Raw genomic sequence first — 16,956 nt, 5'->3', positions numbered from 1 at the left:
TGGAGACTGGAGTCCTGTGTGCTAACCGTGGAAAATGGCGCTGGGAGCCCCTCAGAATAGCGGACAGAGGGAGGCACTGGGTTCCAACAGCAGCCCATGTGGCCCGAGCCCTGCCCCGGCGGCCTGGCGAGCATGCCAGCCCGTGTGCACATGTGCCCAAATCCCGAGCGGGGAGGGGATTGTGGTGTGGCCGTCCCCTGAGGGGTGGCTTCTCATTTTCTCTCTCTCCTTCTCTGGTGAGTGTACATGCCCCAAATCCCAAATCTAGGGATATTCTTTGAAAAAGTCCAAGCAGGGACCCAGGCAGCTGTTGGCGCAGCCAGGTTCACGCACAGCTTTACTCCAGCCGTCCCGGGTAGAAGCACCCCCGCGTCCACTGACCGGTGAGGGTAAACGAGATGTGACTGTGATGGAGTATCGGCACACGCGGCGGCAGGGACGGGCGGTGGCCACGTCATGCAAAGTGCAGCAGTCGGTCACCGGCCACGTGCACGGCTCCACGCCACCCCGTACCCACGCCAGCCAGGTTCAGACAGGAGTCACCGTCCGAGGGACGCAGTCTTGGTGTGACGGAGGAGGCTTTGGGGATGCACAGTGGTGACGGCTGCACGACCCGAATGTGCCCCACGTGCTGGAAGGGCCCTTAGACGACGCCATGGCGGTGTGGTGAGGTGCCTGCCACCATCGAAGGGCAAGAGGACAAGCAAGGGGGGCAAGGCGGCTCGTCAATGATGGCCTTCCGTTTGTTTATACATGAGGGTTTTTTGTTATAGGCCACGTGTGCTCTCTGGAGAGAGACAGAGATAGTGAGAGGTAAAGTGAGAAATCACCCCCCAGGGGGATGGCCATGCCAAAATTCCTTTTCCACTTTTCTCCTCCTGGGATTTTGGGCATGCACACACACATGTGCCTGGTGTGTTTCAAGCTGCCAGGCCCGGAACTCGAACCTCAGTCAGTCACGTGGGAGTCAAGCAATGTAACCAGTATGCCACCTGCTAGTCCCTGCTAGGCAAGCTACAGGAAAAGAAGTCTGGGAATTAGCAATAAACTAAAGAACAGGCAAAAACACCATAGCCAAAACCCAAATCAATGGCAGCAGCACACGGAGGTAGCCTTGTCCAGCGGGACTGAGAGGGCGAGCAGAACGTGGCCAAGGAGTTAGCGTCAAAGACAGAAGTTCGAGTCTCCACGAGGGAGAGGGACAGGTGAGGTTGCCGATGATGATGAGCACCCCAGGCAGGAGCGTGAGAGAAGGCCGAGGGGCAGGAAACACCTTCATCTGGGTAGCAGGTCAGCTGGGGCCAGTGAGCCAGGATGGAGAATGGGAGCCTGGCTTCCTGCACCTGACATCCGGCTGGAGCCTGCCTGGCCTGGAGCTCTGAAACCCACGGAGCCCCCAGTGCCAACATGGCTGAGTGCTGGCATGACGCCAAGGGCAGACCCCGCAGGAGGGGTGCAGTCAATGTGCCCCAGCTCGGAAAGGTCCCTAATATCACCTTTGGGCAGGGCCAGGCTGGCATGCTGGTTAAGGCGGCTGGATCCCACGTGGCCGACGGAGCAGTGCGAGCCCCGAGACTCGTGGCTTACATGACAAGCTGGGCGCGTGTGCGTGCCGTGCCAAAGTCCTGAAAGGGAGGAGGGATGGAGAAGGACTGGCACAGCGGCCTCCCTCCTTAGTGCTCTCTCACTCTCTCTGTGACCATGTAGCCCTTTGGCAAAGAAAGTCACCTCCAGACTACGTGTTTAAGGTGTGTATGAAACGTAAATGAAACGTTAATGAATGTCGCCTTTATCCAAGATACATTCCCAAACCCCAAACAATCCAAAATCCATCCCTTCCGGTCTCAAGCATCCAGGGGACGGGAGGGGTAGCCCAGCCCTGCGGCCACGGAACGCTGGGCCAGGCCACAGGGGACGGGCCTGGGCGGAGGGATACGCACGTGCGGGGCGTGGGCACAGGAGCGGCGACCCAAGGAGAAGGGCAGGTGGGGATGGCGTGAGCCACAAATTCACGGAAGGCAGGAGACGCCGGGATCTCGAGCGTGATGCAGTCAGCTTGGGTGAGAGGGCTGTGGCTGGCAGGAACCATGCAAGGTAACATTCGCAGAAGTGCACGGGATGGGAGCGCGAAGGGCCGGCTTTACAGAGCGCGGGTGCAGGGGGAGGCCGCAGCCTGGCTGCTCTCTGAGCGGGGTCCTGTGGCTAGCAGACTCCGGGACAGGCAGGAAGGCCGAGGTCAGCCCAGCCCGGAGCTGGTGGCAGAGCCTGACCTCCTTTTCTTTCTTTTTTCTTTTTGAAACTTTTGCTGCAGGGCACAAGTGCACCCAGAAAGACAGAGAGGGTGTGAGAGATCACCTCTCGGGGTGAGCACACTGCAAACCCCTTCTCTCCCGTTCCTCTGGGGATTTTGGCATGCATGCACACATGCTGGGTGTGTATTTCAAACCACTGAGCCTGAGACTTGAACAGCGCAGCCACGTGGAACCCAGGTGCCTTAACCACCATGCCACCAGCTGGTCACCAAAAATGTTTTGCACCAAAATAAACTTAAAACAATTTTTTAAAGAGTTATTTAAAGTTTAAAATTTTTTTTTTTAATTTGACCAAAGATAGAGAGAGAGGGGGGAAGTGAGAAAGTAAGCCAGGTCTGGGACTCGAACTGTGGTTAACCATGTGTGAGTCCAGTGCTCTAACGACCATACCACCTACTGGCCCAAACTTTATTATTATTATTATTATTATTTATTTAAGATTTTTGTCATAGGGCATATGTACTCACCAGAGACAGAGAGAGGCAAAGTGAAGCACCTTCCACCTCTCTGGGGGGATGGCCATGCTGTGACCCCCCCTTCCATTTTCTTCTTGGGCTCTTGGGCATGTATGCACATGTGCCTGGCATATTTCTTTTTTTTTTTTTTTTGGAGAGATTTTTTTCGCTATAGGGCGCGTGCGCTCGCCAGACAGACAGAGAGAGACATAGAGACAGAAAGCGAGAAATCACCCCCCAGGGGGGATGGTCACGCCGCAATCCCTTCTCCTCCATTCTCCTCTCGGGATCTTGGGCACGCACGCACACGCGCCCGGCGTGAGTTCTAAGCCACCGGGTCCGGGACACGAACCGCGGTCGACTACGTGGGAGTCCAGCGACATAGCCATTACGCTAACTGCTGGTTCCCCCCTGGCATATTTCTAAAGCCACTGGGTCCAGGACTCAAACTACGGGGTCAACCATGTGGGATCCAGCCCTGTAACCCCCACGCCAACTGCTGGCTCCGGCACCTGACGTTTTGAAGCTGAGTTACCCTGTACGGGTAGCCTAGACTGGCAGCTATTAGCCTAGGGTATCTCAAAGTCAAACACGCTTGCTAAGTTTGAATAAATCGGGCCAGCTCCGCGGCCTGGTGGTCAGGGTGGCTGGATCCCACACGGCCATGGCGCAGTTCCAGTCCCTCACCCAACAGCCTGAGAAACACATTGGGCACGTTTGTGTGTGGGCTCAAAATCCCTAAAGGGAGAGAAGGGACTGTGGCGTGACCTGCCCCACTGGTCACGTGCTCCCTCCCCCCTCCCTCAGGTGAGCACGGGTGCTACCACCACCACCAGCAGGTACACAAAGCCGGAGCGCGTCCCAGCCAGCAGCTGCGGACAGATCGCCAGGGAGTGAACAGGAGGTTGCCAAGCAGTGGTGGGTGTGTGGCGTGTGACGCTGGGACAGGGCTGGTCCCAAGAAACACCCAGAGTCCAGATGCGGGACAGAGCAAGCAGGAACCAGGAGTGAGATTCGGAGGCTGCAGGACGACAGGACAGGGTGTCATGGAGGGCATGCAGTGGGGGATGGTGGGCCAGGGTGGGCAGCGGGGGGGCAAGCAGCATGGGGGCGGTTAAGCACGCAGCGTGGGGGCGGCGGGGCAGGGTGGGCAGTGGGGGCATGTCTCGGTGTTGCAGCCCCTCCCCCAGTCTTGGAGCAGAGGGTCACCTGTGCCCCTTACCCCAGGTCAACCAGCAACGTGGGCTGAATTGCCTGTAGTTTGGAAGGACGTTCAGCTCAGAGCGTGATGGCCATGCGATAGCTACTCCTATAGGTCTGTGTTCTCGAGCTTTAGTTTCTTTTTTTAAAAAAAGAATTATTTAACTTTTAAATATTTTAATTTGACCAGAGAGGGACAGAGTGAGAGAGAGAGAGAGTGAGAAAGCAAGCACCAGGTTTAGGGCTCGAACCGCAGTTGGCCATGTGGGAGTCTAGTGCCCTTAATTCCCATGCCACCTGCCGGCCCCTCAGGCTGAACCAGGAGGGCCGGTTACAGCAGATGGCCGGGGCCCTTCCTGTTTGTCTGGGGTAGACAGACTTGCAGTGCCGTTTGCTTCTGTTTGCTGTGGGGCATTTGCTGGAGAATCAGACAGGGAGTGAGAGACCACGCCGGGACCCCGAGGAACTGCCAAGTCCTCTGCGAGCCTCAGGACTTGGGGCACGCATGTACCCGCGCCCAGCGTTTCTTGAGCTCCTGGGACGGGACTTGAACTGTCTGGTCAGCCATGTGGGATCCAGCCGCCTTCACTGCTGGCCCAGGAGCTCGCCTTTCAACACATTTCCGGGCAGTGTCACCACGACGTGTCAGGGACAGCAGGTCACGAGAAGGCGGAGGGGCACGCGCACCCCCGTGTCCTGGTGCAGCTTGCACTGCCCGCTTACTCCCTTCTGGGCCATCAGCTCAGGTGTGCCCAGGCAGAGCAGCTGGGCTGAGGACTCCCCCTGGGAGGAGTCAGAGACCAGGGGAGACCGACAGACCACCCACAGAACCTGATGCCGCAGCCCTGAGCGGACCAGGCCGGGCAGTGGCTGGCGGCTGGCCTGCGCTCGGCCGCCCCACTCTCCTCCCGCTTAAGTTACAGGCAGGGAACACGGCCCCCACCCTGCTTCAGCGAACACAGCGGTGGCGCTTTACCGCGGCCCAGCCTCCTGTACTTCCTCCCCGTCGGTGTAAGAGCTGCGCGATCTCGCCCCTCTGCGCGGCGCTGTTAGTACTGCGCCTGACGGCGCAGCCTTCACCCACCGGGCTTCTGGCGCCTCTCCCTCTCCCTCTCCACAACCGGCCGTTTCTGCCCGAAGAGGCCGGGGTACCACCCCAGGGACGGCTCCCGGCTTTGAAAACCCGGCCCAGCTCTCCTGGGCAGGATGAGGCTGGGCTGCCCAGAGCAGTAGATGCAGGGCTCGGCCCAGGCTGTGCTTCTCCGGCCACCCTGGGGACGACTGCTCCAGGGCCCTGAATTGATATGCGAGGCAGGGCTTTCAGCACAATAGCCAGCCCTGGGGTTTTCAGCGGCCCTGGTGGCTGCACTGCTGGGCCCGGCCAGGCCGGGCGGGGCAGTTTGCTCAGATCGCCTGCAGAAATGGAGGGTGAGCCTGGTGGGCAGAAAGGGGACTAAAGCCGCAAGGACGCTGGCCTTTCAGGAAACACCAGGAGACCCCGAGGCCAGGGGAGCAGATCTACCGGGCTGCTCCATGGAGGCCCGGGGCGGGGGTGCTGTGCCCACCCAGGCGCCCCAGCCTGGCTGGGCTGCCTGTCTCTGCAGCCAAGCCAGCAGGCCCTGGTGCCAGCTGTCGGCGGCATTCACTCCAAAGGCACCTCTTGCGTAAGGACTTCCCAATCCAGGCCTCAGCCCTGCGGAGGTGCCAGGGAGAGTCGGCCTCGCAGAACCACTCGGGGCGCCCTCTGTGTTAACAGTGCTCAGACCTGGGCTGGGTGCTAAGATGAAGACACGGTTCCTCCCTGCACGGGCCTCGTCAGACACAGACGTCACTAACGAAAGGAGCCTTTGGAGGTGCCCTAGTGTGGGAATGGATCATGAGCTAGCGGCAGGCGTAGTGGTTAAGGCGCTGGATGCCCACCGCGGTTCCAGTCTGGACCTGAGGGCTTGAAACTCATGCTGGGCTGTGTGCACGTGTGTGTGCGCACCCAAGATCCCAGGAGAACGGAGGAAAAGCATATGCAGTATGGTCCTCCCCTGGAGGGAGAGTCCTCACTTTCCTTCCCTCTGTCTCTCTGGTGAGCAAATGTGCCCCATGGCAAAAAAAAACCCAAAAACCGAAACAGCAACGGCTCCTTTCTCCTCAATCTTACTCTCCTTCGTATGCCCTCATTTTAAGGAAGCGCACTGGGTCAGACTGCGTGTGTGAGATGTTACCCGTGGTGCCCAGCGTGTGCTCAGGTTGAGGTCTCACAGAACGAGGTCACGGGGCCCAGGGCAGCACTGCCTTTGCTCCTTCATTGCTGTTTGGGGTCTGGGAACACTCTAAAGGCACTTGGCTTGGCTTTTCTTTTTGGAGAGGTTTTTGCTATAGGGTGTGTGTGCTGCCAGAAAGAGAGAGATGGAGACAGAAAGCGAGAAATCACCCCCCAGGGGGGATGGCCACGCAGCAATCCCTTCTCCTCCATTCTCCTCTCGGGAACTTGGGCACGCACGCACATGCGCCAGTATGAGTTTAAGACACTGGGTCCGGGACTCGAACTGTGGCCCACTACCTGGCAGTCCAGCGACATAGCCATTACAACTGCTGGTCCCAAATTGGCTAAGTGGGACATACAGTGTTTGTCTTTCACAACCTGGCTTATTTCATTTAGCATTGTATCTTTGAAGTTTGTCCATTCAGTGTCATGTGACAGGATCTCATTGTCCCTCATGGCTGTGCAGTAGTCCATTGTGTGTATGTGCCACACATTCTTTTCTTTTTTTTTTTTAAGAGGTTTTTGCTATAAGGTGTGTGCGCTCGCCAGAAAGAGAAAGCAAGAATCACCCCCTGGGAGGATGGTCACGCCGCAATCCCTTCTCCTCCATTCTCCTCTCGGGATCTTGGGCACGCACACATACCCGGCCTGAGTTCAAGCCACTGGGTCCGGGATTTGAACTGTGGGCTACTAACATGGGAGTCTAGCGACATAGTCATTACGCTAACTGCTGGTCCCAGGCACTCAGCTGTTAAAAACAGAAAACTAAGCTTATCGTGAGATGAAGTGCTCAGTGGTCCGTGCTGGCTGGTGAGGGATTGGTGCCAGTTGGGAATCCCAGTTACAACCGGCGTCCATGTGGCTCTCGGGTTGTGGCAGGTGTACGCATGCATGGGTGGTGCTGTGTGTCCTCGAGCTGCGTGTGCTGCAGCTGGACAGGTTTGGTAAGCTGGCGCAGTGAAGGAGTACAGGACATGGCGGTGCCACCCACCCACCAGGGCAGAAGGGAACACGAGCCAGTCATGCCGCGGCCCAGCAGATGTCGGATGCAGGGCTCACGAACGCTTTTCACTTTAAAGTCGATTTTGTTTCAGAAAGCGTATTAAATTGCAACTACCAAAGTAGAAAATGTGGCCAGTGTGAAATGTGTTATAGGAAAGAACCTTTATTTATTTATTATTTTTTGCAACTAGAGGGCTTGAGAGGGAGGAATTCTGGACGGGCTTGTCACAACTCACCCTCCAGCCCCAGCCACCCAGACAGCTGGGACCAGAGTGCAAGCCTGGCGTGCTCAGATCGGGCGGAACCAAACCAGGCCTGCCCCACAGCCCGGCTGCCGCACAGCAGCTCCGGCTACCTGTTTGTTCCCTGTGGCGGAGCAGGAGAGATGCTTTTCATGGGAAAATGACTTGAACTGTAAACAGTTTAAAACAGCAACAGGACACATGTGGACCACGTGGACACCAAGCCCCTGGAGACCAAGCGGGAGGGCACAGTCCATGCCCAGGTCTGGTGTCCTGCTCAGTGAGAACGTGGCTTCCCAGGATCCGGCAATGACAAACCTGGGCAGGTGGAAAAGCACTGCTTGCCCAGGCGAGAGGTTCCCACTTGTGGCTGGCTGTGGCGCCGATGGCTCCAGGCTCCAGCGGCCCCGTGCTGCCATGGCTTGTCCTCGCCCTCATCCACACAGCGCCCCAGGTGGACCACACTGGAAGAGCAGGTCCCTCTGCCAGTGATGGTGCAGGTGGGCGTGTGGGGGTGCTGGGGTGGGCGTGCAAGCGGTGTGAGGCAGAGTAGCTAGGAGCGGTGTTCATTCTGACTCCAGGAGTGTTTTGTGGCCCGCTCCAGCCCGTCCTGGTGAGAGCCCCAAGTCTGCCTTGACAGAACAGACACACAGACACACACACCAGAGCCTTACTATTTTAAGAATGTACTTTATACAAAATAACCAGTTCATATGGAAATAAATCTACAGACCTCCAAGGATCAAAAGCTTTTTAAAAAGTTCTTTTAAAAAATCATCCAACACACAATATCGACTAACTATTGAGGTAAGTGTCGCTCTCAGTGGGACAGGAAATCAGCAGACCACGACAAAATACACACAATACAAAAATAAATAGCATCCCTTTCCAGCCCTGGCTAGGGAAGTGCGCACAGCTCTGCTTCTGCGGCAGGGCCTGACACCGGGCTTGGGCCGGAGGGCACGCCCCGCTCCCAGGTGCTGTGAACAAGGCAGGAGAACCCCAGCTGGGCACAGGCCATGACGGGCCAGCACCTTAGAACTTAGCCATACCCTGTTCCCACACACCTGCCCCCGTGTGACACGGAGGACCTGGCTGGTGAGCAGGCCCTCGAGCAGAGTGCCCAGGTACCAAGCTCAGCTCGAGCTGGAGACGGCCCCTGACGTCTGGGACATGCATGCGGCCATGGTCATCCCAACTTGCTTTCCCAAAGGGAGGCACAGGGCCCAGTGTCCTCGGCCTGTGGGGAGCCCACCGTGGTTCCCAAACAGGGAGGAGAGCCTGGGTGCTCCACGTGCCCTAGAGTGCCCACTGCAGCTGCTGCCCAGGGCCTGAGGACCCCCCGGACACGGGCACAGCTTCTGCAGGGGGCGTGCAGGGTCTGACAGACGTGAAGGGCAGTCAGGTGAGAACGGCACTGCCATCCATTTCTCTGGGGAAGCATGGCATATCCCGATGGTATGGAGCCTGGGGCTGCCTGGCCTTGAGATTGCTGCTGCGCCTTCCTGTGACATTTAAAACTCAGGCTTTAAGAATAGTGTACTAGGAGAGAGAGTCTAACGGCATGGTCTGGATGCAAAGCTCACTTCTGACTGGTGGCGCCCCGGCACAGGTGTGGGCACCTGGGGCAGTTCAGCTGCCCTCGGCCCCCAGCAGGGACCCACGTAAGGAACAGCGGCATCCACACGGGCTTCATAGCAGGGGAAGACACCACACTCGGGCAGAGACGCTTCCCAGCGCCAGGCCGGGGTGGACTGACCTTTACAGCGGAGGGCTTGCTTGACCCCAAGGGCACAAACCAGAGATCTTAAGGTTTTCAACAACAGAAAATAAAGTGAGCACAAGAGTTTGCTTTTCAGAGCAGGCTGGCTTAGGCTCGGTGAGAAGGGCAACTGCGGGAGGGCTGCACTGGCCTGGCTGAGGGGCCAGGTGTCTCTGAGTGACCGTTAGAGTGGGACGGAGGGACCAGCAGGTGGCACAGTGGGTAAGGTGCTGGCTCCCACATGGCTGACTGGTTTGAGTCCCAGATCCGGTGGGTAGAAACTCCTGGGCATGTGTGCATGCACGCACAAGATCCCGAGAATGGAGAGACAGGGATTGAGGCGTGGCCATCTCCTCTTGGTGATTTTTCATTTTCTCTCTCTGGTGAGTGCAGGCACCTTATAGCAAAAACCTCTCTAAAAAGAGAGTGGGATGGAAAACTCCATGAACAAGAACCCTGCACGTTTCGTTCACGTTTATTCTCCACGTTCTGCCACCAGAGTATTTTTAGCCAACAGCTCCTGCGACTTTTTAAACAGACTCTGAGAAAAGCCCAAAAAACCCAGAAACCTTTGAAAAGGCTGTTTTTTCCTGGGTCTTCTGCTTCTCTTGGGCCGTGGGGAAACAGCTGCTAACCACTACCACCACAAATGAAGGTCGCTCGTGAGTGTGTGACATCAGATGGGCTCTGAGAGTGACTCCGATGATCCGTGGACCTCAGCCACCCCCTTCCGGGGCCCTGAGAACTGGCACATGGATACGGTGACGCTGACTTTCAGGGTAAGCATCCTTGTAGCACGAGAGCACACTTCCGGGGGATGCCCTTCCCGAGTGCTAATTACAGTGACCACGTGACCTTTGCGTCCCTAACGGCGACTGCACTCCCACCTGCTTAAGACACTTGGGAAGAAGTGCTGGGGGTGAGGGACAGGGCAGAAGGGAGGACCCTGCTCGGGGACAAGAGGCCCTGGTACAGCAGCCCCTGGTCTGCCCTGTTCCTGCAACCTCGCAGCTCCTGACCGCTTTTAGCAGGGACAGGGACTTGGCGGGTAGGCGGAGCAGCTGTGGCCATGCTGGCTCCTGCTGGGGTGCAGCGGGCCAGGGGCCAGTGGGCCCATGGGCCTGCCCTCAGGCTGCCCTTTGCTCAGTGTTGGGACTGAATACAGTAGCTGGATTTCCTGCTGCTCTCCGTAGTTTCTCGTCCGTCTAGGAACCTGGGAGGGGTGGAGGGGAGGCTCACCTGCCTGCTTCCTGTACTGCTCACAGCCTCTGTCCGGCAATGAGAGGATGGGAGACAGATTACCTGCAGCAGGGAGGCCAGCTGTCAACCCCACAGGGCAGGAGGAGAGGGTGTGGCTGGCCGGCTGCTGGCTCAGAGCAAGCCCTACGGCTGGAGCACCTTGGAAGAGGCCTGCGGCCGCTGGGCTGCTCAGCTAGGTTAGTGCATTCCCAGCCGGGTTATGCTGGGCACAGTCTTCTCCTAAGACTAAGGATGACGAGAGAATATGACCTCAAAACCCAGCTCCTCTCTCTAGATGGCATATTTAAAATTAAAGTCTGTTAGCGAGAAGTCTTTCTGTGCATTCTGCCTCAGAACCACCTGGGTTCTCAACCTGCTTGGAACTGTGCCTGAGCCTCGGCACTGCACCAGGCTAGTGCCCGCGGTGGCCCTGCGTTCTGCCACTCTGGAGCTGGAGTCCTGGGCTCTGTCTCTGGAACGCGGGAGGTTCTGATCTGTCCCTGTCCCCAGTGACAGCACGTCCTCAGCAAACTACAAGTGACAGCTCCACGTCCCGTGGACGGTGCTGGAACCGGAGGGGAGAGTCAACTCGCTCCTCCATAGCTGAATGTAAGAGAAATTAGGGCAGATTAACGTTTTATGGAGGCTTTTCTACTAACCCAAAGGCATGCTTCGAAATACGCTATCCTCTGTGAGACCTGTAATTTCAGGACATTCTCCTTAATTCTCCTCTCCCTCTTTATGAGATGTTTGAAAGTTTAAATCTCGACTCCTAACTTTGGTGACATCTCAGCTAAAAGCAGATACAGAATGCTAAGCAGGGAGAATCCAGTGTAACTCGCTCCTAAAACTGTAATTAAGTAATTTAATACTGTAAAATTGCTTCCTAGTATAGATACGACAATCACTTCCAAGAACGTGTCCTTGATAGCTATTTCAATCATGACTGGTTTTACTATGATTCACTTAAAATGAACAAAAACTATATATACTGAGATATTCCTAAATTCAAACTGTCAATCGTCTATGGAACTTACTCTTCCTATTCAAACCTGTGCAATTTCTTTATTGATACTAACATACGAACCTGAGTAGTCATTTCCACAAAACGCGATTTGTGCTAGAAGGCCGTGCTGCCTTCCAGGTCACAGTCGGACAGGCCTGTGAGGAGGACCTTGACCTTACCTTCTACCAAGTGAAACGCCCCAGTGCCCCTAATCCCTGGTGCTGGGTTTACAGCGTTCTGGACTGCATGGCGGCACTCCCAGCAAGGGACCACCTTCCGGAGCCCAGGACTCAGGCCCCCAGGGTGCCTGCAGCCCGCCTCTGGGCTGGAGCTTCTGGGAGGGCGTGTGCGAGCATGTGCTCTCAGGACTGAGCCCCTGCCGGCTGGGGCAGACAGGACCACGACCGCGCCCTCGTAGGCTGGCTGCAGGGAGGCCTGGTGCTGCTGCCGGCCAGTGGGCCACCAAGGAGGCAGTCGGTGACGGCTCACAGCCCGAGCCTCAGTCCCCAGTATTCAGTGTGACATGATTGTAAACAGAGAAGACCCTCCAGTGCTGCAAGCCCACCAGCGAGGCCTCCCACCCCACATCACATACATACATTCACCACCAACCAAAGTATTTTAAAAGGCAACATGAAAATTCTGTAAACTGGACCCAGCTCCAAAACATCAATACTACGCGTAGTCCTTCCCCGAACAGGTACCTGAGTTTAGCTGCTCGTGCGAGTTAGAGCACCACTCCATCCTTAGCGCACCCTCCCCAAGTTCAATGTGGCTGTCCCTGAACAGGAGTCTTGAGATGGGAACAACCGCCCAGGTCCCCGGGCTCGCGTATCCATCCTGCTGGCTCTGTGAGAGGCCCCTCCCCGGGACTCTGCCAGCTGCGTGTCCGTCATCTGTGGGGGTGCTTCGGGCTCGTGGCGGCTCCTGTGCTGGCCATGTGGTGGGGGCGGAGCGGGGTGAAGGGAGTGGAGACGGGCAGGAGTGCCCCCAGGCTCCCCGCGATCCATTCTCCACGTGCAGCTTTCCACTTCTGTGGGGATTCTCCCCTCCTCGGACTAGCTCTGAGACAGACAAGAATACAGACGTTTAAGCAAGGGTATAAATTATGCTAAATGTTAAAAATTTACAAACGCCAAAGAGCTGTGTCCGCTTCTCCGCGAGGGGACATGTGACCTGGTGCTATCAGCCGGAGCAGACTCCCGGGGGAGGTTCTCGGTCCGACTCTAGCCTGGGGCTTGGTGGCTTGCAGGACTTGGCACACGCTGGGCCATGAGGACAGCTATGCCTTGGGGGAAGGAGAGGCTGGGTGCGACTGTGCACAGGGCAGCTCCCAGAGGTGGCCAGGCCACTTCTGCTCTGGACCTCACTGGTCCCTCCCAGTGCAGCAGGCAGGAGGTCAGATGAGGAGTCACAGCCCAAACCCATGGGTGGCCTGCCTGGAAATGATGAGGCAAACATACTCTCCAGACGGCTGGTGACCACACAGGAACAGGACAGGGAACACGCGAGCAGAGACACGCCTCCCGTGGCCTCCGCTCCCGGTCGCCGGCAAGGTAGTGGGCGGCACAGGGCCTTGGTGACCCTCTACCCGGTGGCCCACAGTACGCAAAGCACTGTCAGGAAAAGTTCCTCTATCAACAGGTAACCTTGACATATTTTTCAGAGCCAACCTGTGCGGTTTGAACCCCAGCCCCGCTCCTTCACAAGTGTACCAGGCAGGCACGCGCGTGCATGACACCTGACTGGAGCTGCTTTCTCTCTCTGGCAAGCACAACACCTTCTAGAAACTACAAAGTATTTTTTTCAGAACAGCACTCTGCTTATTTTCCATCACCTCGAGGGATGAGAAAAAAACTAATTCTGGTCATTCTCACCTGGTCTAGAGGAAGTGTTGGGGGCTTAGGTGGCGGCAGCTCTTCCTGTGCCGTTGTTGGTGCCGGGGTCTTTGGGAAGGACGGTACTGGATGGATCTGCACTCTATACCGAAACAGAAGGACGGTCAAAAATTCGCAGGACACACAGCAACGGGGACAGAAGATACTTATGAAAACACACCCTGATCACCCAGGCATTAAACCTGGTCTTCAAGACTGGCACACAGTGACAGCACGTGCCCTGCGTGACTCAGTAAGAAACGTGTGAGGGTGGGGCCGGCAGGTGGTGTGGTGGAGGGTGCTGGACGCCCACGTGGCTGACTGTGGTTCGAGTCCTGGACTTGGCGGCTGGCTTTCTCATTAACCCTTGCCCCCCTGTCTCTCTCTGGTCAAGCTAAAATAAATAAGTAAATAAATAAAGTTAGTTAAATAAAATAATTAGTTTTATTTATTCATTTATTTTAATTTGATCAAAGAGAGACAGAGAGAGAGAAAGTGAGAAAGCAAGCCACCAAGTCTGAGATTTGAACCATGGTGGGCCATGTGTGAGTGTCCAGTGCCTTAACCACCATGCCACCTGCTGGTCCCCAATAAAATAATTCTTAAGAAAGAAAGAAACACACGAGAACACCTACGTATGTAACCAACAAAGTGTCTTATCTAGCCACAAGGGAAAATGAGGCAAACCCAGAAACAGAGACACTGTACGAGAATTCCCCCAGCTCTGAAAAGCCAAACTAAACCAAGAAGTGATGTTATTTCTAAGAGTAAACCAACATAGCAACCAGACACAAATACTTGAGCCTTGATTGAATCCCAGACCAGAAACACTCAAAATAAAACCAAACATAGCTAGGCCAGCAGGATGCAGGACTCCCACATAGCAGACCACAGTTCAAGTCCCGGACTTGGCAGCTTGCTTTCTCTCTTCCTCTGTCTCTCTCTGGTGAACATTATGTGCCCTACAGCAAAGTAAGCAATAATAATTTTAAAACCCTCACACACACAGCTCTCTGAAAGACATTTTGAGGATGACATTTACTAAGGATTAGATATTGGTCACGTATTTTCCTTGAGAGTGGTGTAGTTTTGAATGCAGTAAGAGGTCTTTATTCTGAAGGTGTTGGGATATTTAGTCATTAAGGATCTCAAAGTCTGCAACTTACTTTCTGATGGTTTATGAAGAGAAATGCAATAAAATATAAACAATATCTACAGATAGATGAGGCAAACATGGTGGAGCCAGCAAGTGGCATGGTGGTTAAGACATTGGATTCCCATATGATCGGCCTTGGTTTGAGTCCTGGACCTGGTGGCTCGAAAATCACAACAGATATAGAGATAAACTGGAGGAGTCCGACCCAGTAGGGCCCCAGGATCTGTGTTGAGCTTTTGACTTCTACCTCTCAGGTCAGTATAGCACCTTGGCAAGGCCGCTGCTGTGTACACCCCCCCGCCCCCCGACCTAGGAATAAAAATTAGCATGTCAGCAAGGCTGCTTGCTATTTGGTCCAGAAAACGGTGGTAGCCTTGCTGGGAAGCGACCCCCCTCTGACTCCCTGATATATTATAAAAAAATTATTTAGTACTCTTGAGTATGTAATAAGATTTTCCCAAAAGTCCTCCGACCACTCCCCTCTGCCCTGATCACCTACTGTTCATTACAATGCTTTATCTCCGTGGTCACAATAGAGGGTGGGCTGAAGTTCTATCTAGGCAGAAATGATCAACCTTTGGAAGGCCCTTCACGATACACTTAACATAAACTTAAAGATAATCTTTTCTTCTTTTTTTAAAAAAAGATAAAATTAAGTTTTAGATCCCTATAAAACTATGTAAGTTCCATTGTTTATTAAGATCCATAAGAACTAATGTCTATACTTGAGATTTTCTTTTCTCAGCACCATTCCCGGTAATCACAAGATGGCTGCTGCACTGCATCAGCTGATAATCACCTCTGCTTGCTGGAGCCACTTTCCCGAAACTGCATTCCATGGAGACCCACTTACATCAAACGGAACAATTGCGGAACTGCCCTAGACCCACCCTTAATCCAACCCTAAATAGAATCTATGTTCTCTATTGTTAAAAACTTTATGAGCTAATAATTGAAACACGTAGCCCCTCTCCTGTTTACTTGCATGTATCACATTTTCAATAAAAACGCACGATGATTTCTAGCAGTTGTCACTCTTCAGAGAGCGATCTCTGGGGGGGTGTCCGGCTAAGGACGTGCATGAAAAAGGCACCGAGGACTTTGTCTTCTGTTCACCTGCGCCGCCTCCGACGAGTCAACCCACCCCCCGCTGAAGCTGGACCCCGGCAATAAACAGATAAATAATGTTTTTAAAAAAACAGTAAGGTGGGACCAGCAGATGGTTACGTCACTGAACCCCCACATGGTTGACTGTGGTTTGCATCCCAGACCTAGTGGCTTAAGACTCACACCGGGTGTGTGTGTGTGTGCACGTGCCCAAAATCCCAAGAGAATGGAGAAGGGGCTGTGGTGGCCATTTCCCCAAAGGGTGATTTCTTTCTTCCCGTCTCTCTAGCGATCGCATGCACTCTATAGCACATGTGGTAAAATGCTAAAGGAGCAGACTGAGTGGTAAGACAGGATGGCACTGGTGCCTAAGGGTTAGGGAGCCAAATTCCACATGGCCGACTGTGGTTTGAACCCCGGCGGCTGGTTTTTAAGCTGACAGCACCAGTGTTACGATGAGACTTCACGGCTCTCTTATAAGGAAGCTCATCTAACCGCTTTCTCATCTTGTTAATGTAAAGTCTCCCTGGATGGGAGGCCCTCACTGGGCCTAACTAACACAGATCACTCCACAACTAGTCAGGAGGAGGTCTCCCAGGGATGGTGCATGACTCGTGCAGTTCTGGGAAAGCTTAAATTCAGTGATAGGGAAAAGAGCGCCGTGGAGTAAAACCAGAATACACGCACTCTGCTCCAGCCCGGGGCAGTCATTCTGCTTTGGTTAGTGTTTGAACGATAGCAAAGTGACAGCCTCTGCCTCCGGCCTCAGGCTGGGGTCACTGAGCTTATAATATCAAAATCCAATCAAACATCTAAATGTCAGTTTGCCTTTTGTTTTAACAGTTTTTGCCACAGAGTGCGTACACTTGCTAGAAACAGAAACAGGGAGAGAAAGTGGGAAACCATCCCCTGGGGGCATGGCCGCGCAGTCCCTTGTCCTGATTCCCTCAGGGTTTTGGGCACACACACGCTCTGGCCCCATTCTGAAGCTGCCAGGTCTGGGACTTGAATCATGGTTGGCCATGTGAGAGTCCAGCGCCTCAACCACCAGGCCACCTGCTGGCCCTGACTTGCTCTTTAATTAAGGGAAAAAAAAAAAGATACAACGCAAAAGGCAGGAGCTGCAGTCTTACCCGGCTGGTCTGTAGGCGTCCTGGAAAGGACCTCTCACGGCGCCGCCCGGGCCCATCTGCCCCATCATCACGGCCTGAAAGTGCCCCAGGCCCTCCTCCTGGCAGCGGTAGACAGGCCCCTCCGGGGAGAGGCCGTTGGGCTGCGCTGCGGGGTGGTGGGGAGCGGCCACCGGGGGGGAGGAAGCCCTGGGCGGGCAGGGGCGGGGCG

The 16,956-nt window shown here is 55.0% G+C and overlaps 1 protein-coding gene across 1 annotated transcript in view; it reads right to left on the bottom strand.

Annotated features, from left to right (window-relative positions):
- Positions 1-10,002: 10,002 nt before the first annotated feature.
- The window catches only part of CECR2 (CECR2 histone acetyl-lysine reader), a gene marked incomplete at its 5' end in the record, with an annotated part of 69,473 nt that continues 62,519 nt past the window's right edge, over positions 10,003-16,956 (bottom strand). The window contains 2 exon segments of the mRNA XM_027775645.1: positions 10,003-12,539; positions 13,353-13,455. Of these exon segments, the coding sequence (XP_027631446.1) occupies positions 12,534-12,539; positions 13,353-13,455 (109 nt within the window).

Source organism: Tupaia chinensis, unplaced genomic scaffold, assembly GCF_000334495.1.
Source record: "Tupaia chinensis unplaced genomic scaffold, TupChi_1.0 Scaffold000578_2, whole genome shotgun sequence".
In the NCBI taxonomy this organism is placed as follows: Eukaryota; Metazoa; Chordata; class Mammalia; order Scandentia; family Tupaiidae; genus Tupaia; species Tupaia belangeri.
This window is presented reverse-complemented; position numbering and strand designations above follow the sequence as displayed.